Below are 22831 nucleotides of genomic sequence, written 5' to 3' on the forward strand. Positions count from 1 at the left end.
TCACTCCATGGGCTCCCCTTGGTGCAGCAGGTTGTCGGCCTGGGCTACAGCTGCCTCTCAGAGCAGAGGAGGGATGGTTGGAAAACATGAGCCCCAATCCCATCAGACCAGGCCCAAATCCAAGGCCCAGCCTCTGGCCCAGAACAGCTGACAACTTACCCGACACTCACACTCGGTCTCGGGGACACCCCCCAGTCGAACATCTGCAGTCTTTTGTCTCCTTCCCCAAGCTCCAGAGGAGGGGCCCAATACCCAGACCTTCTGGAGTCCAGGGGAAGGAGATGAGTTAATAGATGACCCCTCCTTCAGTTTTAGGGGCAGCGAGCCTCCCTCCAGCTCTCAGAGGTCAGCCAGGCACCAAGTCTGGGTCACGATCAAAGGATACTTGTTCCCACGGGCAAAACCCATTTCCTGGTGGGGTACCCCTAAGATTATGATGGCCCAACCAGCAGGAGCAATGGAAATAAGCTGTGATCTGGGAGAGCTGAGGTTGAAACTGAGGACCAAGTCTTGGCCAAGAGGCCCAGAGCATGTCAGGACAGCGTCCACACAATGACGTAGCAGCTGTGGCCAGCTGTGGCCCCAGGTGCGGGCAGTTGGGCAGGTTGCAGCAGCTTTGCCCACTTCCTTGGCCTCGCTGGGGCCTGGGTGAGGGGCACAAGTACCCAGAAGCTCCCATGGGCCAGACTGGTGTTTCTTAAAATGCCAGTAAAAAAACAGACCTCTTCTGCCCCAAAGCACAGGTCAGAGTCCCTTGCTGAACATTTACCTGCACTCCAACGGGATGGGGACATCAGTGTAGAAGGAAGAGGTGGGATGTGCAGGGGACGTGACAGAGGAATCCGGGAGGGCAGCCCAGCCCCTCAGGCCCCCACGAGCAGCACAGCCAGGCTGGACCCCCTCGGCACTTCCATTCCATCACCTCCACCAGGGACATTGCTTAGAGCCTCCCGTTTCAGGATGACCCCAGGCGTACCGGTGTGTGTGTGCGCGTGTGCGTGTGTGTGTGCGCGTGCACACACAAAAGGCTGTATGTGCTTCTCCTTCATTAACATGTCTCAAAAATCATCACACAGGTGTGAAGAAGGGGGATGGCCTTCAGCTACCAGGTACAGTAAGACACCCCTCAGGGTAGATGGGGTTTTAGAAATAGCAGCAGCCATTGACCCTGAGCCCTGGCTCTAGATCCCCAGCACACAGCTAAAGGGGGTACCTGACTGCTGGGGGCTCTGCCCCACCAGACCTCCACTGTGCCCCCGTGCACTGCCAGCCCCACGGGACCGGCCAGCACCCCGGTCTGCCTACCTGCCCTTCCAGGGCTTTCAGTGCAGATGGCACCACCACCACCTCCTCACGCCCTCAGCCCACTCAGCACCCCGTGACCCCACAGAGCCCATCCCACCTCCCCCTCACCTCACAGCACAGCCACCTTACCCGGCATCTCTTCCCTCTCCTTCCCGCAGAACCCGTTTCCCCACCCCAAGAAAAAGCAGCAAGAGTGAATTGGAGCACATCCTATCATTTTTGATTCCTAAATTAAGGAAAACTCGCTAGTACTTTCTCTGTCTCATGCACAAAATACCACATGCTTGATGTCACCTTTTAAATGGCGGGGCATCTCCTATAGGGGTCACCAAGGCAATCTTTTGAGTGACAGGGAAGGAGGAGTTGGCCATGGGCAGTAGCCTGAGTCAAGGGCATGAATCCTAAGTCACTGCCATGGACGGATGTTCTTCCGGGACACAGCAATGGTCATAGCAAGCACCCCTTCAGAATGGCCAGTGCCCGCACTGCACTGCTCGCTGAATATTTTGAATCGACTCCTGGCCATGAGCACCTCTGGCCCTGATGGTCAGCCAGACCCTCTCATAGAACCCTCTCTGAAAGGCACCCGCCTGATTGCTTGGGCCAACGGGGTGCCTCAGTCCAGACCTCACCACCAACAGTGCCACCCCACGTAACCACATTGATCATCCTCCATATTTTATTTCAAAGACCCTCCACGTCTGAGTTTTTTCCCCCTGACTTCTGTGGCATCTCTGTGGGAACATTTCACCTCCACCCCCAAATCTGAGTTTCTTGATCTCCAACGGAGATGTTTTTTTAAGAATGTAGTCATCTTATTTCCCACAAGTTGGTTCATGTCGATTGTTGTTGCTGTCCTGCGTTGTTGCTTTTCTCCATTGTGACACACTGCATTTTCCATCCCTCCCACCCCCGCAGCGGCCGATGGTGCGGCAGGTTCAAATGCTGCAGATAATGCAAATACCAGCCTAGTCAATGGTACGTCTCCCACTCCCAGGGCGAGCTCTCGGTCTCGGTTGGATGGGCGTCTCCTGCACCCTCAACTCTGGGCTTGCCTCTCCCTAGTCTGGACGGCACAGACTTGGATGCGCATGGGCAGCAAGGGGACGGTCGTCCTCTCACACGGGGCAGGTGCTTAAGAGAGAAGCCACCACCGGGGATCCAGCTCGGCCCCCACTCATGGCTGCCACGATGGCACTGGCTCCTGTTGGGCCCTTGACCCCCGGTGAAGCCCGGAAGAGGGACATGACCTTGGCTTCAGATCTGGCCCCCAAGAAGCAGTGTCCCACCCGGCGTGGCCCTCTCCTAAGCCCGTTCCTGGCCCCGGCTTTGGGAAGAAGGCCCGGGGTCAGGACCTAGGCTGAAGCTGGCGTCTGGGTCCCCACTGGAGGCTCTGGTCCTCGACTCGACAGTTCCCTCGAGGCAGGGGGACCCAGGCCAGAGCTCAGCTCCTGGGCCCCACCCCGTAGCATGGCTGAGCCACTAGTAGACATTCTTTCTCTTCTCTCTCACGGAGTGAACGGGCCGGGGGTTCGCTTGGGCTCGGGCCTCGTTCTGCCCCTGGGATGTGGACTGGTGTTTCTTGCTGTTGCCTGTGCTGGAGCGTTTGTTCTGAGTCTCTGCATTCTTACTGGCCTCCTCGGGGATGAGTGGTGGGGGCAGAGGGCTGCCACTGTACCTGGGAGCTGCATCTTAACCTCCTGACGCACAGGCAGGAAGGAATTCCATTCATCTGCCTCCAAGATTTCTTATCTCTGCACCCTCCCATCTTCTCAGATACGTCCCCGTACCCAAATTAGGTGACATAAAGTCACCCAGACTGCTCCTGGGAGCTGTTAGGGCTTGGTCGTGAAACCATTGCCCTGGAGAACTGAAGGGGAGGGAAAGTCTTCTTTTTTCCAGCGTCACGCATCCCAGGCATCTCTGGCTGCGGGTTTCTCATCCATTAGATCATTTACTCTTCACCACTCCTGGAAAACATGGAGCTCTGGTCCCACCTCATCCTCCCATCCCCTGCCCTAGACCTCTGGCTGAGCCACCCAGAATCAAAGTGACCAAAGATGGAAGCACACACACACACCCCCCGTAGATGTCAGGGGCTGGGCAAGACTGCTCTGTGAGCAGGGCCTCACCAAGAAGGGCTAATTCGGGTATGGGTCTATTTCAGGCACAGGAGGAGAAATCAGGACAGCCTGGGGTGTGGGAGGTGTCGTGTGTGAGGGAGGGGTGGCGAGAGATAACAGGAAGAACCAATGTAGGCAAACCCACGTGGGGGGCTGGGGGGTGGCAGGGAGGAAATAGGAAGTGGCATCCTGCTTCCCCCAGGACGACAAGCCTGCTGGGCTCGGGGAACATATAGACCGCATCCAGACTGGTGGGTCCCAAAAAAGGGGCAGCCTCACTTGCAACTGTAGCAGAAAACTCCAAGTGTCCCAAGAAGAACTGCTGGAAAAGATGAGGAACTGTCATTCCTTAACCACCTCCTGTGCACCAGGCACTTTGCAAGCATCTCACTGAATCCTCACAATAACCCTATGATTCAGAGTTTTTTGTCCCCACTTTAAAGATGAGGAAACTGAGCCTCAGGGAGATCAAGACACTAGTCCAACATCACAGAGCTAGAAAGTAGCAAAGCAGGGATGTGAACCCAGGCCTACCTGGCTCTAAAGAGTGTGCCACTCTTGCTGATGTCTTGTAAACTTCACAAGAATGTTAAGAAGTCTTCCCCACCACCAACGCCCCTGCCCAAGGAAAGGATCCTGTGGTCAAAGGTGTTTAAGAACCCACTGGGTAAAATTGGTTTCTTCCTTGTTGCAGAGGGACAGCCTTGATTGTGCTGTGTGTGGTGGAGAGTTACAGAGCCACACAGGGTTTCCCAGGCTGATTTGGCTGCGGGACCTTTCCTGGCTGAATGTCATGGGATTGGTAGGCCCCCAAACTATACTTGGGAACCAATACTCTAAGCTGTTGCTACTCGAATTGTGGTCGGAGGACCAGAAGCCTGGGCATCTCCCAGGAGTTTGGTAGAAATGCAGAATCTCAGGCCCCACCCAGACCTGCTGAATGAGAACCTGCGTCCTAACGTGCTTTCCAGGCTCCAGGCAGAGTGCAGTGAAGGCTGAGGGGTGCTAAGCTGAGCCTTGGTGAGTGAGAGAATTAACTGTTCCTTTCCCCTCCTTCGTCTGAGCCAAATCAGGATGACCTGGATGTGGAAAGCACACTCAGGTGGCAGGATGCCCCCCTCACTCCACTCCCCCAAGCCCCTCCCAACTGAAAGGTAGGGGTGTTCCATTCATTTTGGAGGCATTATAATTGCCATTTTTATTTTATTATTTCTTTTATATTTATTGATATATCACTATAGAATACATCATGATTAATTATACAGCACTCTTAACTCTGGACATTAACAAGGTACTTTGCAGTGCTTTTCATAAGCATCACATTGGTTGAAAGTGTTTTTCACAGAGAGAGAAAAACAGAGACACAGGGAAGGGAAGTGACACCTCCCAGGTCTCCTATTTAGGACCTGTCTCCCCTAAGCTGGTTTATCGGGTCTTCTCACCATGGACCTTCCACATCAAAGCTTTCTGCACCCATGACCCTCACAGTGCATGGAGAGGACACACCCATTTGGCAAAGCTGCATCTAGCATCTGATGTAGAGGGGCCTCCAGGTCTCCACCTCGGTTCCCCATCTTGGGTCCTGTCCTCCATCTCAGCTCCCCTGAATCACAGCCCATCTTCCACATCCCATGGGGGACCAGAGCAACATCCCACCACAGTTCCAGGGCCGGGCTAGTACCCATCTGGCTAAGGAGAACCCCAGATGAGTCGCTTGCTTCTGAGAAACCAGGCCATCTGCACCAAAGCACCCCCAGGATATGGCTCCCTCCCTCAAACATATGCATTGTTGATTATTTTTCTGGCCATGTGGTCACTGTGGAAATAAAAGAGGAAATTGCTAGCTTGGTTGATGGGCACATGTGGGCTATTGCATCTGATAATATGCAATGCAGATAAAGGCCCCTATGTGCCATCTGACACCAGACTATTGAAGAGGAGTCCTCTGGTGCCCTTTAGCCCAGTTAGTAAAGTTATTTTTAAAAACAAAAATAATTATTGTAGTTAATTCCTGTTGGTTCCAAAACGCCTTCTTCTGTTTTGTTTCTAATCCAGTAGAAAGAATTTTACAATAGAGCAACGGGGACCTTTCTCTTTAAACCCCAGGGCGGGTCACTGACCTTTTGCTGGGAGAGGCAGTGGGAACAGCCCTGCACTGACCTTGGAGTGATGGTGCGGGGCTGGCATCCAGGAAGCCACTTCTCCCCTCCGAGTCACCTATAACGGATATGGTGGTGGGGATGACCGTGTTTATTGAACTCCTCACGCAGCCTCAGGACGGTCATCAGGATGCTCTATAAATGACAGCTGCCTCTGAACCTCCCTCGGCCCCAGTTTCCTCATCTGTAAAATAAGAGTGATGAAAACCCCTCCCGCCCCACCTTGCAGGGTATCAGGAAAACTGCCAAGACTGGAGACACTTGCAAACTGCCAAAGGCTACTGGGCGAGTGGTTATCGCTAAGGCAACTTTTAGGAGCTCCGGGGAGGCGACGTGGCCACCCCTTGTTCCAGAGATGGAAGCGAGGCTGGGAGAGGTGGAGCCACACGGCTAGTTGGTTTCGAAACAGCAGCTTCAGGAGCCCCGTCCCACCAGTGCTGCCTCAACACCTGCCCTCCCCCTGTCTCAGGGGACTGGGGGTGGCTGCATTCTCCCTGATGGGGGCAGAAATGTGCATGTACTTTGGGGCCAGCTCTCCATTTACCATCTGAGACCTGGCAGAGACCCTGCTGAGTGTCCCTCCCTGAGCCACAGTTTTTCATCTGTCAGTGGGTGTGATCTGCAGCGTCCCGGTAGGGATGTGGTCAGGCCCAGATGAAACTGTGGTCGTCATGTATGTGCCTGGAACATGAGCTGTGAAAATCTCCTTCTCGGCAAATGGCCGGGGCGGGGGGCAACCTTCTCAGGGTCCTTCTGAGGTGGCGAGCCATTGGGCAAAGCTCAGGGTGAGCCCGTGGGACAGGAGGGTGCCCCCCGACCCCTGCAGTGCCAGCAAGTGAAGGCAGGTGTCTGGCTACCAGGCAGCAGTCACCAATACCTCCCATCCTGTGAATGCAGGCCACACGCCTTGGGCTGAGACTGGGTAGGCGGACTCCCCGATGGCCCTGATTAGGGGGTGGGGAGCCCCAGACCCAGCACTAGGCAGCATCTGTCCCTGATAGACAGGGCTGGGGTGGGGGGCTGGGGGCACCCAGGGGATCCCACCAGCCAGACTTCACCTGTCTGCTGTGGCCTGAGCTGGTCAACCCAGAATACAGAGCACACAGCTCAGTGGACGGGAGGGGTCGGCAGCTTCCCCTTGGGAGCCAGGGCACTGCCACCAGGCCCCTGGACACATGTGGGTACCTCAGAGCCCACCGCTGGGGAGCCCCTGCCCACCCTTTGCCTGAGTCACTCTCAGTGAGGCTGGGCGGGGGTTTCTCCATGTCGTGGCTTCACACCCCTTCACCAGGAGAAGGAGAAAGTAGAATCATCCCTCCTGGAGCCAGAAACTAAGGAACACATTGACCAAACTCCTCCCCATTCTAGAATCAACCTCTCTCTCTCTCTCTCTCTCTCTCTCTCTCTCTCTCTCTCTCTCCCTCCCTCCCTGCCTCTCTCTCTCTCTCTCTCTCATCTTTCCCTTTGCCTCCTCTCAGCCCACAAAAGGCACCAACCAAATTCCACATTAATCACTGGGGACCTTAGATCTCCCACTCCTTCTGCTTCCTGCCAGCCAACTATGGTTCCTTTACCCTCAAAGGCCTCCGGTTAATCTGTAAAATGCTCAGGGCCAAAATAATCCCAGAAGCGCTCTCTCTGTGCCCCAGAGAATCAAGAGAGAGCCTGCAGCCACCACGGCTTTGCTCTTGTCTCAGGGGCCTCCCCGGCGTCCCTGCACAGAAGGGCGGAGCCGGCTTGGCTCTCCCTCCATCTGACATGAATGTCTGTGGCCCTGTTGCGTCTTCATGGTGACCAACGTGTGTTGTCTGATTCTCTGTTGTCTGTTAAAATTCTTTGTCGTATAGGTAAAATGCAGGATGGCAATGTGGACGCCAGCCAGAGCAAAGGTAACCCTTTTGTATTAACCTGTGGTCCCTGCGGCCCCTCCCCGCCGGTTCTGAGGGCCACAGCAGAGGCAGACTTCCATGCCTATGGGCGCCTGACACCTTTGGGGGGGGTGGGTAGCTATGATCGTATGGTGCCAGGTCAAATGGAGGCATCACCCATTGAGGACAGGCCACCACAAGCCAGCTTCTCCCCAGCCTTTGAGCTATGCTGCCCATTCAGCTGAAGACTTGGAGCTGGGTCTTTGAGATCTTTAGGGGCTAAGGGGTCAGGCCGCAGGCCCACCAGTCAGGCCTGTGCTGAAGGGGGGAGGGGCTTGACACCTGTGGATGAGGACACTCTCTTCTACTCTTTAAGCCCCCTTTGTGCCCCTTCTGTCTAGTGACTACTTAATATCCAGCAACATGGCCCAAGGACCAACTGGGCAAAGCCCAAGCCTGTGTCTTGTCTGAATGTGGAGAAGTTGAAGAGCCATTGGGGGAAGGGTCTGTGGGCTTGTTCAGGCCCAGAGGGGACCCTAGTCCACTCCTGCTGGAAATCCAGGGTGGAGCCGTGTCACTCCCTGCTGTGTCCTGAATTCCAGGTCCGAGGCAGCCAATGGCCCTGGGACCAGGGTCTCCAGCAGGAAGAGACCAACCCCCCATCATGGGGATTGCGTGCCAGCCAAGCGGGGGCCCAGGCTGGGGAGTGAGGGCCTCACTGTGCTCCGCTGGGCAGTTGGGTGGGTGCCAACATCCCCACCCTGCAGGCTAACCTGTGTGTGTGTGTGTGTCTGTGTGTCTGTGTCTGTGTGTGTGCACGCGTGCTCTGCCCCCTGCAGCCAAACAGCAGGACGGGGCGGCCGCCATGGAGATGCAGCCCCTCAAGAGTGCCGAGGGCGGCGACACTGACGACAAGAAGAAGGCCAGCATGCACAAGAAGGAGAAGTCGGTGCTGCAGGGCAAGCTCACCAAGCTGGCTGTGCAGATCGGCAAGGCGGGTGAGCACGCGGCCCCGGGAGATGGCACGGGGAGACACGGGGCATGCAGGGGGACCCCAGGCAGGGCCCTGCCCCTACCTGGGCCTCAGTTACCTCCTCTGCAAAGTGAGGGCTTGCGTGCGACCCTCCCTTCTCTGCCACAGAACCAGTCTGAGTCCTTATACAGTAGGCACTCCATTCGCACTTAGGCAGAAGAGTGAAGGTGAAAGCGTGGGCTCTGGGGGCAGCCTGCCTGTGTTCTTGTCCAGCTACAGCTCTGAGAACTTGGGCAGGTACCATCACCGAGCTCTGAGCCTCCGCCTCCTGGTCTGTGGACTTGGGATCCCGTAGTCCCTACTTCACAGGTTGCTATGAGGAGTAAAGGAGATTATTTACCTGTACAGGCGCTCAGCACTTGGCAGGTGTGGTGGCTGGACAGGGGGCAGACCCTGTAGGGCCTGGAGTTTGCAATGCAGGCTTTATCCTGAGGACAGTGGGATCCCTGGAAGAGGTGTGAGCAGGGGAGGGCAGGGATGGAGTTGAGCTGTATGATGACCGCCCAGCTGCCCTGCCGAGGAAAGATTGAAGAAGTGGAGGGCAGTGCCAGGAGCCCGGTGAGAAGCCCCTTGTTTGAGGCCCAGAGCAGCTAGGTTTCCTGAGTTAGTAGCTGCAGGTGATGGCTGATGACGGCCCCTCTTGCCCCGGAAGCCGAGCCCGGAAGCAAGGTGAGCCCTGCTGCCCTGACACGGCCTTGGCCTCCCCTCCCGGAGAAGGATGTGGCAGATGCCAAGGCCTCCCCACCTGGCTGCCTGCTCCTCCATGGCTGTCTCCCGGCTCTAATTATAGGTACCACAGCATGGAGAAAAGAGGCAAATTACAGGCTTGACTGTCTATATTTAAACTTGGGGGTCTGATGACAGCTCCCGGCTGCTGGGAGCTTGGCTTCCCGCCTCTGCAACTGTCAGACAGGGATCGAGCCGACTCTGTGTCTCCGCAGCTGGCGGTGCGGGTGGGGCAGTGATGGGTCCAGGAATTTCCTCCATCCCCGCCACGGAGAAAACTCCACGGAAACGTGGCTCCGGAGGGCAGGGAACAAAGCGACAAGAACCACCCCGTGGCCTTCACAGTCCTCACTCATGTCGCTCCCCTACTCAGCCCTGCCAGGCATGGAGTTCAGAGTCGAGCACTTCTGGTTCAAGTCCCACCTCTGCTTCTCTCCTGGGCTAAATTCCCTGAAAGCAGAACCTGAGATGGGTGGGCACAGGATCTGGCGGGGTGCTCTCAGGTGAGACCAGTAAAGGGTCAGGGATGCAACAGAGCCCAGGAAGAAGCAGAGGCAGCCAGGGTTTCTGGAGAAATCCCAGTTTCCACCTGATCTTACGGGGAGTTCTGGAGCATGGTACCTCTGCAGGGTCTGACCTGCCCTGCAGCAAGGTGTCTGGGCTTCTGGACCTCCACCTCAGCCATTGGATATTGGCCATCAAATTGGGGTGGGTGGACTCCCAGGCACTTTGTGACAAGGAGACGCCAGTTGCCCAAGCATCATCCTCCTCTGGCAGAGGCTTCAGGTGTGGGCAGCCTCAACGGCAGCTGTACAGCACATGCAGCAGATGGGGGTAGTTGGGCGCATGGGGCTGGCAAGAGAGATCCTGCCAGCAGCCAGTAGCCACCTGCAGGTGCTAATTCTACAGTGCCTCCCTGGCCTGTGGCCTCGGGCAAGTCACTTCCCCTCCCTGAGCCCCTGCTGTTTCCTTAGCCTGGAACACTCTTCCCCCAGGTCACTACCTGGCTGCTCATCGTTCCTCTGTCTGCTCAAATATCACTTCCTCCAGGAAGTCTTCTCTGGCCACCCTAGCTAAAGTAGCCACTGGATCTACCAGGCCATGTCGCATTTTTTTTCTTTTTCTTTTTAGTTTTATTAAGATATAATTTATATATTAAAAAGTTGCACACGTTAAAAGTGTGATGAATTTCCACATATGCATATGCCCATGATACCAGTCACCACAACCAAGGTACTAAACCTATCCACCACCTCCCAAAATTCCCTTGTGTTCTTTCATGGGTTTTTTCGGTTTTTGTTTTTTGGGTAAGAACACTTAAGATCCTCTTAAGCAATTATGAAGTGCACAATACCGCATTGTTAAACTATCGGCGCTATGCTATACAGCAGAGCTCTAGAACTTTCTTATCTTGCATAACTGAAATTTTTTCCCCACTAAAAACAACTCTCTTCCCCTCCATGCAGCCCCTGGCAACCTCCCTTCTATTCTCTGCTTCTATGGGTTTGACTATTTTAGATTATTCAGATAAGTCCTTCTGTGTCTGGCTTATTTTACTGAGCATAAAGCCCTTCAGATCCAGCCATGTTGTTGCAAAGGGCAGGATTTCCTTCTTTTTAAAGCTGAATAATATTCCATTGTACGTAGAGCCCACATTTTCTTTATCCATTCATCTGTCAATGGACATTTGGGTTGTTTTCGTATCTTCAGCCCATGTCACTTCCTACCACGTCATCCTGGAGTTTTTCTAGACAGCGTTATCTGTATCTGAATTATCTTGTTCGTGTGTGTGTTTCTTGTCTGCCTCGCCCTCTAGAATCTCAGCTTCCCAAGGGCTGAAAGGGACTCTGTCCTCTTTAGTGCTGTGTCCCTAGTTCCTGGCATAGAACATAGTATGTACCTGAAGGCAGGAGGAAATAAGTGGGACCCTCTGCACATCCTATTGTGTGAGGGCACCGTGCAAGTAGTTACTTATTCACATGATCACTCAGCACCTACTATGCATCGGGCACTGTACTAGGCAATTTACATGCATTCATCGCATTTGATCCTTACAAAACCATGTGAAATAAATATGCATCCCCATTGTACAGAGGAAGAAACTGAGGCTCTTCGAGGATTAAGGACTTGCCCCACGCCACCAAGCTGAGCTGGGGTGTGAGCTGGGGCCTGCCTGACCCCAGAGCCCTTTGAGCCAAGGCTTTGGTCCACATCTCCCTTGCTGGGGCCCCGCACCCCCAGGAAATCCCCTGACAGGTCTCCCCCCTGCCGTGTCACAGGCCTGGTGATGTCCGCCATCACGGTGATCATCCTGGTACTCTACTTCACCGTGGACACCTTCGTGGTCAACAAGAAGCCATGGCTGCCCGAGTGCACGCCTGTCTACGTGCAGTACTTCGTCAAGTTCTTTATCATTGGTGTGACGGTGCTGGTGGTCGCCGTGCCCGAGGGGCTCCCTCTGGCTGTCACCATCTCACTGGCCTACTCAGTGAAGGTAAGGAGGGGAGAGCAGGGCGGGCCAGCTGATGCCACTGAGATCGGCCGCCCCCAGCTGGGGGTCCATGGGGTGGCCGGCGGGGCCAGTGCCGGGGCTGAGAGAAGAGCTAAGTAGAGGGAGTGGGGACGGTGGAAGCTCGGAGAGAGGATGCATGCAGGAGGCTGAAACTCACATGCCTCCAGGAGAGCCACACCCTGGCTAAGGGGACAGCTGTTACTCAGCACAGCAAAGCGTCGCCTTGTAGGGATGGGGTCCAGTGTTGCCAGATATTCACATTTTTTCCAAGAGAAGCCAGAAATCTGGACTTAACATAAACACTCCTGATTTTTAAACATTGACAATCAACTCAACTTTAAAAAAATAAATTAGATGCAGGTATCACCCTACAGACCCACACCCACCCCTGTCCCACCAAACGTAGGCAGAAGCCTGGCCATCGCAGCCTTAGGCCCTGATGTAGCCATAGTATTTGTATGACTAATCTCAGAGTTTGCTCCCTGAAGCTTGAAAGGGATAAGCCTAAAATAAAAAGGATGTCTGGTTTTATGAAAGCCCCTCCTCGGACTTCCCTGGTGGCGCAGTGGTTGAGAATCTGCCTGCCAATGCAGGGGACACAGGTTCAAGCCCTGGTCTGGGAAGATCCCACATGCTGCGGAGCAACTAATCCCCTGCGCCACAACTACTGAGCCTGCACTCTAGAGCCCGCAAGCCACAACTTCTGAGCCCACACGCCACGACTACTGAAGCCCACGCACCTAGAGCCCATGCTCCGCGACAAGAGAAGCCACCGCAATGAGAAGTCCGCGCACTGCAACGAAGAGCAGCCCCCACTCACTGCAACTAGAGAAAGCCCGTGCGCAGCAACGAAAACCCAACACAGCCAAAAATAAATATTTTTAAAAAAGAAAAAAAAATTTTAATTTAAAAAAATAAATAAAAACAATAACTTCTATTATTTAAAAAAAAAGCCCCCTCCTCTCAGGAGATGGGCTAAAAATATGAAGTTTTAAAAGCATTCAATAAAGGGCAAGTAGGCCCATGAGTGCCTTGGGTCTGGGGGTTGCTCCTAAATGCCACCCTGATGGCAGAGCCCCACCTCCTTCTGCTCCCAGGCCCATGGCCGTCGGTAGAGCCCAAATGCTGGGGTAAGCAGCTGGCATCTCATGAGCATTGGGCGCCTGACCCTCTTAGGGACACTTCAAGCCTGGCTCACCCCCCAGGTCCTCACACCCTGGGCTCATCATTTTCCCTTGGTCCCGTGGTTTCCCCACTTGGGAGAGCAGGGCCCTGCGCTCCTGTTTCCCAGGGCCCTGAGTCCAGGATGTCCCTGCCAGGGCAGAGGCCAGGCCATGTTTAAAAACAAGGCATTCGCTCCGAGAATGCAGAGCCGCCAGAGGGCACGATGAGAGTCAGTTTCCAAGCTGGAATTTGGGCTGGGCTCACCGATGTAATTTCATACAGAAAAGAGATCTCAGGGCAGGTGCCAGAAAGTGGCAGCTATGTGTAAAGGATACCGCCCTTATCATCTCCTTGTTTTGGGGTTCTCGAAGAAACTCCATCCCACAAACCAAAGCCCAAACAGGTCACAGCACAATGCTGATCAGGGGCCTGGGGCCCGGAGATGGAGACCTCATGCTGCCGTGAGCCGGGACCCCACAAGCCACCCAGTTGAGCTCGAGGTCTCCTTAAAAGTCTCACAGCTTCGGTTTCGGGGCTTCCCATACAGACATTGTTAGGCCTCTACACCTGTAGTTTGTATCTCTGGCACCTGTGCCTTCAGCTGCCTTAGGTAGTGTTACTTGTACAGTCACGTGATAAACTTAGTACTTAGTACAGCTCCCCCAACCCAGGAGGGGCAAACTCTCCCCTTTCTGAGCCTGGACCTAGCCCCTGGGAGCCGTCATCAAAAGAATAGTGGTGACCACTTAGATCATCGCTGTCCAATAGAGACATAATGTCAGCTGCATGTGTGATTTTAAATCTCCTGGTAGCCACGTTAAAAAGAAAAATCAGAAAGAAACAGGTGAAATTAATTTTAATAATGTACTTAATCTAATATGTCCAAGTTATTATCAAGCCAACATGTAATATTTGATAATATACAACTTATTAATGAGGTATTTTACATTTCTCTTTTCATAATAAGTCTTCAAAACTGGATGTGTAATTTACACTTACAGCACATTTCACATCAGACCGGCCCTGTTTCCAGTACTTAACAGCCTCACATAGCAACCATATTGGGAGGCTCAGGCCTGTAGATTCTTAAGCCCCAGAGATGAGCCCTCTTCACAGAGGACAGATGGGCAGAGTCCTGATGGAATGATCCAGGCTGTGAGGTTAAACAGAGCTGAGTTCAAAATGCCAGCTTTAACCCTCAGTAGGTGTGTCATCCTGGTCAAGCTGCTTTGCCTTGGCTTCTTTGGTTGCCAGAATGGAGTACATGAGTCCTTGAAGGTTTCATAGGATCCTCGTAACATCAGATGAGAAAATAAGTGTGGAAGAACTTTACAAACCGTGAAGTGTGTTGCAAACTCAAATTGCTGCTGAATGCATCCATTCAACATACATTTATTGTTACTATTATCACAGGTTATGATAAGAGAAACTGCAAGAGCACATAATTCTACCAATACTCATTTTTTAGTAACATGACCTACTATAAAATTATTCTAACTGCACTCCTTTTTTACCCTTGGTATAAAGAGTTATAATGAGGAGCAAAAATAAAGGAAATCAGATTCCTAGGCACAGACTAGAACAACATCTGCCTCAGCCTTTAGCTAACTGCACCTTTTCACATCCGTCCTTGCCAGATAGGGTCACTATGTCCTAAGGGCCTGCAGTAAGAGTGGTGGTTCCTTGAGAATCACTTTTTGTGCATTATTTGCTTGAGAACCTGGAGGAAGCTAGGAGGGTGATGCTGGGAAGAGAGAAAGGACAGTGAATATAAGAAAATTAATAATATGTAGAGTAGGATTTCATTTTTGTCATAAATTTTAAAAGAAAGGATATTGATATGTAAGCTGTATCAGTGCTAGGTGGTAGAATTATGGTTGATTTGTTTTCTTTTTTATGTATCTATATTTAAAAGAAATTTGTGATTTTTATTACACAAGTTATAGTATGTATTCATTGTAGAAAAATAGAAGCTATAGATTTTTAAAAGAAGGCAATAACAATCTTCTATAAATCTACCACCCAGAAATAATGACACTAATATTTTGTTTATTTCCAGATAGTGTCCTATGTTTATTAACATATGTATAACTTAAATTTATTCACTTTTGGTGAAACCAAAGTGACAGTGAAAACCAAGCACCAGTAAGAGATGGTACCTTTGAAAACACCCATAACCAAATAAGGAATTTATTTCTGTTAGGGTGTAAGAGGAAACTATTTGAAGTAATCAGAAAGGACCCAATCTTCATTTATCATCCTTTTCCCTATTTTTTCCATAAAGAATACAGATGACTTCTGTAATCCAAATTAATAAAGTCAACGAATCAACTCTTTTAAATGCCTCAAATAATTAAAAAGAAATGAAAAAGAGAGAGAGGGAGAGAGAAAGGGCTACACACAGAAAAGGAGTCCAGATGACAGGGGCCGTAACAACCAAGATCCTCCGCACACGTGTGTGACGCAAAGGGGCAGCTCCGCCTCATTTCCTGCGTGTTCACACCGTGACCCTGCCTCCCAGCTCCCTCTCCTCACTGTTGCCATCTCACCTGCCCCTTCCCCCAGAAAATGATGAAGGACAACAACCTGGTCCGCCACCTGGACGCCTGTGAGACCATGGGCAATGCCACGGCCATCTGCTCGGACAAGACGGGCACACTCACCACCAATCGCATGACGGTGGTGCAGGCCTACGTGGGCGACGTCCATTACAAGGAGATCCCCGACCCCAGCTCCATCAACGCCAAAACCATGGAGCTGCTGGTCAGCGCCATTGCCATCAACAGCGCCTACACCACCAAGATTCTGGTAAGTGGTGCAGCCTCCACCAGAGGGAGGAGCATCCAAGGGGTGATACAGAAGTACTGGGCAGGCTAAGCAATGTGATGCGTAATTTTAAATCCTACTGATGTATTTTGGGTGGTCAGATAGTAAACAGCTTGTTTCTCTTTGACTTAGCTATGCTGTTTGCATGACACACAAAAAGATTGTTGTTAATTGTGTTTTTTAGACCCTGTCATTGCCCTCCCTTCCAAAAAATAATAATCTTTTTGTTAGTTAGCTTTTGCTGTATAACTACTCCAAAATGTAGTGGCTGAAAACCAGACTGTGTATTTAGCTCACATTTCTGGGAGTCAGGAGTTCAGGCCGGGCTCAACTGGGGGACCATGTCCTCGTGTGTCTGCGGTGGGTCACATCCACAGCTCTGCTGATCCTGGCAGGACTCTAGGCTGATCTGGGATGACCTCGGCTGGGATGGTTCATCTCTGCTCTGTGTGGTCCGCCTCCTCCAGCAGGCTAAGCTGGGCTCTTCACGTTGTCATTTTGCCACATCCTATTGGCCAACACAAGTCGAGAGGCCTGTCCAGATTCAAGCAGCAGGGAAATAGACTCCATCTCTAATGGGAGGAACTTCAAAGTCTCATTGTAAAGGGCGTGGATTCAGAGAGGGTACTAACTGTCGCCATTTACACAATCTACCACTGGCGACGACATTGTTTTTAGTAATAGTAGTGGCAGTACTAGTTTTGTTAAGAAAAGCTCTCATATTCCTGTCTCAGCTCAGCTGCCTAGACGCATCATGCTAGAATCCCTGATTGGTTTAGAAGCATAGGTTGCCTTTTTGTAATTAACCAGTATTTGAATGAAGAGAAATACAAACTTGTCCATCCAGAGCTCAGTCGGCTCCCAGATGTAGGACATTTCTACAGTGTGAACATCTGGGTGAGCAGCTGAGCTTTTCTGCTTACCCTGCCAACGTGCCCTAGCCCTGACCTCTCCTTCGGCTCCTGAGCCAGCCAGCCTGAACCTTCAGGATCAGGCTGGGTGGCGGGAGTGCCAGAAGCTTTAGCGAATCTGGGAGAAGAGCATGAGTCAGCGGCAAAGGGCCAAAGGTTGGTGGGGGGTACGGGAGGAGGTGACTCCTGCCTCTAGACCCTGGGGCTGCAAGGACTGCACCCTCCCCTGCGGTTGAGCAGGTACTCCTGCATCAGCCCAGAGCTGCAGGCTGGGGAGGCAGCACTGACAGAAGGAGAAAGTAGGTCGGGAGAAAGCGTGCAGATGGATGATAGAGGATGCTGGGGGCGGCAGGAGCTTGGGGCGGGGGAATGCCAGAAATGACGGCGTTTTTGTCTTCTCCCCACCCCACCCCATCCCCTACCTCCCAGCCCCGATTTGGGAATCAAGGGAGGTTGACGATGCTTTATTCTGTTCCCCAGGCCTTCCTGAAATAACTGAGATGCTGTTAATGATCTCGTCCCGCAGAGAGGGGAGTGGGGCAATTCCCAGAACAGGCTTCTGGTGATGGGGGTGGCTGTGTGGGCAGAGCCCTGCAAGATGGGCTTGAATTGAGATGTATATTATGCAATTACAGTAAAAAGGAGTTCTTGGATCTGCCAGGAGGGCTGCGAAACATCTTTGCAGCGATAAGGCTCAATTAGGCAGTGCTTCACAGCACCGGTGGCAAAGCTAAAATTCATTTCCAGATGTTGTTGACTGAGGCTGTATCCAGGTGGCTTAAAGGACAGGGGTCCATCAGTCCGCCTGGGGGAAAAGTGATTCTGCCAAGGCTGGAAAGAGCTCAAGGACCTGGGAACCGGGATCCTTGGTTTGTAAACAGGCCAAGTCACTTACCTCTCGGGCACCAGTGGTGTCCCCTTCTGTGCCTTGAACCCTGGCATCCTAGAACCCTTGTGCCTTTCCTTCTGGGGCTTCCCTGAAAGAACTCTGGCCACACGGTTCTCTTTGCTGGGGGCTGATGGCTGTCAGTGTGGAAGGGACAGCAGAGGCCCCTGGTATGTCTGGGTGGTAGTTAAAGCTCACACTCTGGAGCCAGACGGCCTGGGTTCAAATCCCTCACTAGCTGTGTGACTGTAAACCAGTTACTTAACCTCTCTGTGCCTCAGTTTCCTGGGGGAGATGATAGGGTTACTGTGAGGATGAAATGAGTTAGTAAGTGGAAAGTGCTTAGCACAAGGCCTGGCACGTATTCAGCACTCAGGGTGATTAGCGTTGTTGTTCGTCAGCAGTAAAATCATCCCTTTGTGACCAGGCAGAGGCTAATCAATAAACGAATAGACAGCAGAGGCATCAGGGCTACAGAGGGAAAGGGTCTTGCCCAAAGTTACACAACCAATTAGTGGCAAAGCCAACTTATAGGTACCCTAAAGCCAGCTATTGAGTAGGGTGTCCAGATTCGGTTCTTGGTCCTTGAAACCAGTCCTGCAGCATCTTTAGTATTGGTTGATCTCAGGAAGGAAGGCCTGCCTGGAGTCCAGAGGGTCCGATTCACAGCCAGGGCTGTCAGCCATATTGGGAGAAGGGGCTCCCAGGGACTGCCCTTCTAGGCCTAGAGGAATTTTGAGAAGAGTCACAGGCTGCTCAGTCGAGGGTGGAAGTCCAGCCACCCTCCAGACAAGTCTGGGAAATCTAGACTGCAAAACGTCCTTACCGTGCAAGAGGAGACAGGCAGGAAAGGCACGCAATGTCCCCACACTACCCATAAGCTTTGGTTGGGAAATGAGCTTGGCCTGGGAAACAGACCACGGGCAAGGCTGTATTTCCCCCTGTACGAGGGTGCCAATTCTTCTGTGTTTTCTTGCAGTCTGATGCGGGCTGTGTGCTCTTTGAGAGGGAGAGACACAGCTGAGTTATCTCTGCTCCCCGCCCCCCAGCATAGGCTCTTGGGAAGTACTGGTTGGGCGGGTGAGGTCAGTGAATTGACTGGTGAATAAATTTATAGATATGTATCAGTGAGATGAGGACTAGGTAGGCAGAGGGATGGATGGATGGGTGGGACATGGATGGAGAGACGGGTGGGTGGATGAATGGATGAGTAAATGGAAGAGTAGACAGACGGATAAATATGTGGGTGGTGGATGGATGAATATGATAAGAGGCTCAGGACAGGGCTACCTCTGTGTTCTACTTTCCTATTCTTGTGGCAGCAAGAAGTAGGAGTTGGCCTTGGTCCCAGTCCCACGGCTAATACCAGTGCTTTCTTGGTACCTCCAGCATGCCAAGCGAATCTCTTCTGAAACTGCCCTCAACTCTAGTCTAGTCTGCACTGATCCAGAGACTTCCAAATTAGCTAGTGCCTGTTATTCTAAAAGATTTTTTTTGATTAGATGAGTATTTGCAGGGGTAGGTTCTGTAGGTATAATCTACATGGATTCGCGGACCTTAAGGACCACCTGGTCCAGCCCCGTCACTTTACTCTGAGGCCCAGAAATGGGAGAGGACTTGGGCCAAGTCACCCTGTGGGTTAGTGGAGTTAGAATCCAGATGTCCTGACACCCAATCCGGTAAGCAGAGGTTAGGAGCTTTGGCTCTGAAGTCTGACAGACCAAGATTCAAACTTAAGCTGCAGCACTTACCACCCATGTGACCCTGAGCAAGTTAACTAACCTCTTCAAGCCTCTGTTTTCCAGTCTGTAAAATGAGTATACAGTTAATCATAATCACTAATATTCACTTAGCCAGACTCATGTTGCCTTGTATGAGGACCCCATGAAGTAGGTGACATCATATCTCCAATTCATAGATAAGGACACTGATGCTGGGAGGAGTTAAAGAACATGCCCAGAGCCCCAGGGCAGATGAGAGGCTGAGCCAGGGTTCACATCCAGGTCTGTCCAGTCCAGAGCCTGCACAGCTCACCACCACTCCTTCTCCAAGTCCTCTGGCTGCACCTTTGCCTTGAGGCAGTTCCAGGGCTGCTCTAAGATCAGGTGAGAAGATGTATGTGTGGCTGTCAGCACAGTGCTTGACATGTAACAAGCGCTCAGTCCTCTCCAGTTGCTACTCTTATTACTTCTGTTATTATTTCTGAGCCTTACCCTCTGTAGTTTGCTTTGCCAGCCACTGTCTAGCTTGACCCTCCACATCCCTTCCAGGTAATCAAGGCAGATAGGACAATTCCCGTCTGCAGAAATATCGAGTAACCTGCCCAGGGCTGCTCCTGACACCAAGTGACAGAGCTGAGTCCCGAGAATTCTGGAGGCGTTTACCAAGCGGGTGAGGGAGCAAGGTCATTCCAGGCAGGGCCACAGCCTGCCAGAGCCCAGAGACCTCTCAGGAGATGTGGCAGTCTGTGGCCTGGACATTTCCCAGGGCCACAGTGATGCGAGGCGAGGCTGGGAAGGCTGAGGGGGAGTTGGGTGGCAGCAGAGAAGCCCTTAGTAGGCTTTCTCATCACAATGCTCAGAACCACCCAGGCACGGGTGGAGGGTGGTGTGAGAGCCAAGGCTGCCAGCGGGAAGGCCAGAAAAAGTGACCCAGGAGGCCCCTCTCAGAAGGCCAGCCTCAACCCCATGCCCCATCCCTTCTGCGGGTGGCAGAACTTTCTTCTTTCCACTCCTGTTTCTAATCGTTAGGAACGAGACTTGCCCTCTGAGGGAAGCTACGTGAATCATCTTGTAGTCAGAAATTGCTTCCCCACCTCAGAAATCCTGGCACACCCTCAGATTTGCTTCCGACTCTTTGAACGTCAAGACTTCTGCTAGCTTCTTCTTCTTGTAGCCCTGCTGCTTCTTGAGCTGCAGCTGAGCTTTCAAATGGAAATAGCTCCTCCTCAGACTTCAGAGGCACTGCGCTTTCTTGGGAAAACATTCTCCTTTTCCACCCACGTTTATTCTGTGTGCTGAAACCACCCAAGCGGACTTTAAGTTTATAGTTTATGAGACCTCTTTGAACGTAGGTTGACACTACAGTTAACATTTGAATCATTAAAATGAAGATGGGCACTTGTGGAGCCAAATTGTTGGAAGTTTACGACGTATGTTCTGGAAACATCAACTACTGAAAGAAAAACAAATCTCCTTGGAGTCCCTGAAGTGGTTCTGGAAGAAGGAGCAGGGAGGGTCTGCCTGGAAGGATGGTTTTCCTGAATAAATAAGCCAAACTTCACCTAGTTAGAAACTCCAGGTCTTCAGTCTACCCCATTCCCAAACTGAGGTGCCTTCATCCACAGAGAGCCCCCATGACCCCCAAAGGCAGGAAGGATCTGCTTGATTGTATTTCTCACAAATCTTAGACCTAGAGCTCCTGAGAGGAGGGGAGAGTGGGGAGGTGACTCTAGGAAGCAGTCAGCCCTTGAACTCAGATCTGGCTCCAAACCCAGGATGCAACTAAATATTCCAATGAACCTCAAACCCCCTGAGTCAAGCCAGCTCTGCGAGGGGCTCTGGCCAAGACGGGTTCCAGAAGGCACAGAAGCCCCTGGAAGTGGCTTAGCAGGTCATTAAGATGGGGAGGTGGGGCGGCCCTTCGTTCTGGTTCGTGAAGTGACAGGGGCCTTTGTGTTGGATACAGCAGCTGTGTTGGTTCTGTTTGGTTTTGTTTGTTTGTTTGTTTTTGCAAACACCATCCCTAGGAGAACAGCTTAAAGCACATAACCCTGAATGGGGAATTCTGATTTTAACAGCACTGTTAATCCCTACATCCCACCTTCTCACCCTGTGCATGTGACACAAAACACACACCACATGCGCATACCACACACACACACACACACCCCACAAACACACAGCACATACACTCACCACACACATACTCTACACACAAATCACACAGGTATATGCACACATATACACACACACGCCACATGCACATACCACACACTGTACTACACACAGCACACACACACCACATGCACACATATGCACAGTGCATTGGCAAGCTCGGGAAGGTCCCCAGGAAACCTGCTTTCCAACGTGTGTCTCCCCATGGCATTTCAGCCTATCCCAGCTGTTCAGGACACACGACCTGCCCTATGCCTTTGCAGTCTCTGGGGAAAGTCTGGGATTCTGCCCCCTGCTGCTCCTCGAGGCCCAGCACCTGAGAGGCTCCTGGGGAGGCAGACCCTCAAATGACAATTCTGGAGGCCAGAATTCTGACAAAATCCCATCCCACCTGGCCTCCCATTGGCAGCTCTCCACACCCACAAACACCAAATTATTCATTTATTCATTCAACACATATTCATTGATTACCCCAAGTGGGAAGCAGAGATAAGCAAGACAGCCCTCCCCACCCCCCCACCCCCACCCCCCGACCATGGGCTCTAAACCAATCACCCACCGGTTGATAACCCGTAACACCGGTTACCTAGTTAAGCAACCATCTCAAATGCTAGTGAAGAGAGGCAGGGCTGCTGGGAGAGCGTGTGCTGTGTGGGCTCAGAGCTGAGAACAGCTGGGGTCAAATCCTAGCTCGGCCACTTACTAGCTGTGTGACCTGGTCTCTCCAGGCCTCCCTGTGCACATGGGAATAATAACAGCCTGACCCCTAGGGAGCCATGAGGATGCAGCCGAGGATGCACGTGAAGAGCTTAGTAAAGAGCTAGCAAAGTCACTGCTGCAGCTGCCGAGGCTGCCTGTTGGTCCATCTGGGCATTGGGGAGGCTCGTCTGCCAGTGCCTGTCCTCAAGGGGTGAGGCGGAGTGGGCTAGGCCACCAGAGACAGCCAGCAAGCAAAAAGTCATTTTCTAATGCGCTCTCACAAATGTCATCCCATGGCAGTTGCTGCGATTTACCGTGCTATGGTTGCTGCGTTTGGGGGGACAGGGAGGACGGGGTGTTGAGAATTTTTTAATATTGTAATAAAATACACATAACTTAAAATGTATCATCTTAGCCATTTTAGTGTACAGTTCAGTGGCATTAAGTACATTCCCATTGTACAACCATCACCACCACCCATCTTCAGAACTTTTCATCTTCCCCAACTGCAACTCTGTCCCCATTAGACACTAACTCCTCCTCCCCCTCCCCCAGCCCCTGGCGCCCACCCTTCTACTTTCTGTGTCTATAAATTTGACTACTCTAGGGACCTCGTGTAAGTGGAATCACACAGTATCTGTCCTTTTTTGTCTGGCTTATTTCACTTAGCATAATGTCCTCAAGGTTCATCCATGTTGTAACATGTGTCAGAATTTCCTTCCT

The 22831-nt window shown here is 52.1% G+C and overlaps 1 protein-coding gene across 8 annotated transcripts in view; it reads left to right on the forward strand.

Moving 5' to 3' along the window:
- ATP2B2 (ATPase plasma membrane Ca2+ transporting 2) overlaps nucleotides 1-22831 on the forward strand; it is a 210137-nt gene that overhangs the window by 149372 nt on the left and 37934 nt on the right. For 7 of the 8 annotated variants that reach the window (XM_081245756.1, XM_081245762.1, XM_081245755.1 and 4 more), the window contains 6 exons: nucleotides 1077-1109; nucleotides 2224-2283; nucleotides 7435-7476; nucleotides 8295-8453; nucleotides 11494-11708; nucleotides 15456-15698. In XM_081245756.1, coding sequence (XP_081101882.1) covers nucleotides 1077-1109; nucleotides 2224-2283; nucleotides 7435-7476; nucleotides 8295-8453; nucleotides 11494-11708; nucleotides 15456-15698 — 752 coding nt within the window. The remainder of the gene's footprint in view (nucleotides 1-1076; nucleotides 1110-2223; nucleotides 2284-7434; nucleotides 7477-8294; nucleotides 8454-11493; nucleotides 11709-15455; nucleotides 15699-22831) is intronic. The other variant, XM_081245759.1, reaches the window with a different exon arrangement.

The sequence above is a fragment of the Mesoplodon bidens genome (assembly GCF_964165515.1).
Source record: "Mesoplodon bidens genome assembly, chromosome: 10".
NCBI lineage: Eukaryota > Metazoa > Chordata > Mammalia > Artiodactyla > Ziphiidae > Mesoplodon > Mesoplodon bidens.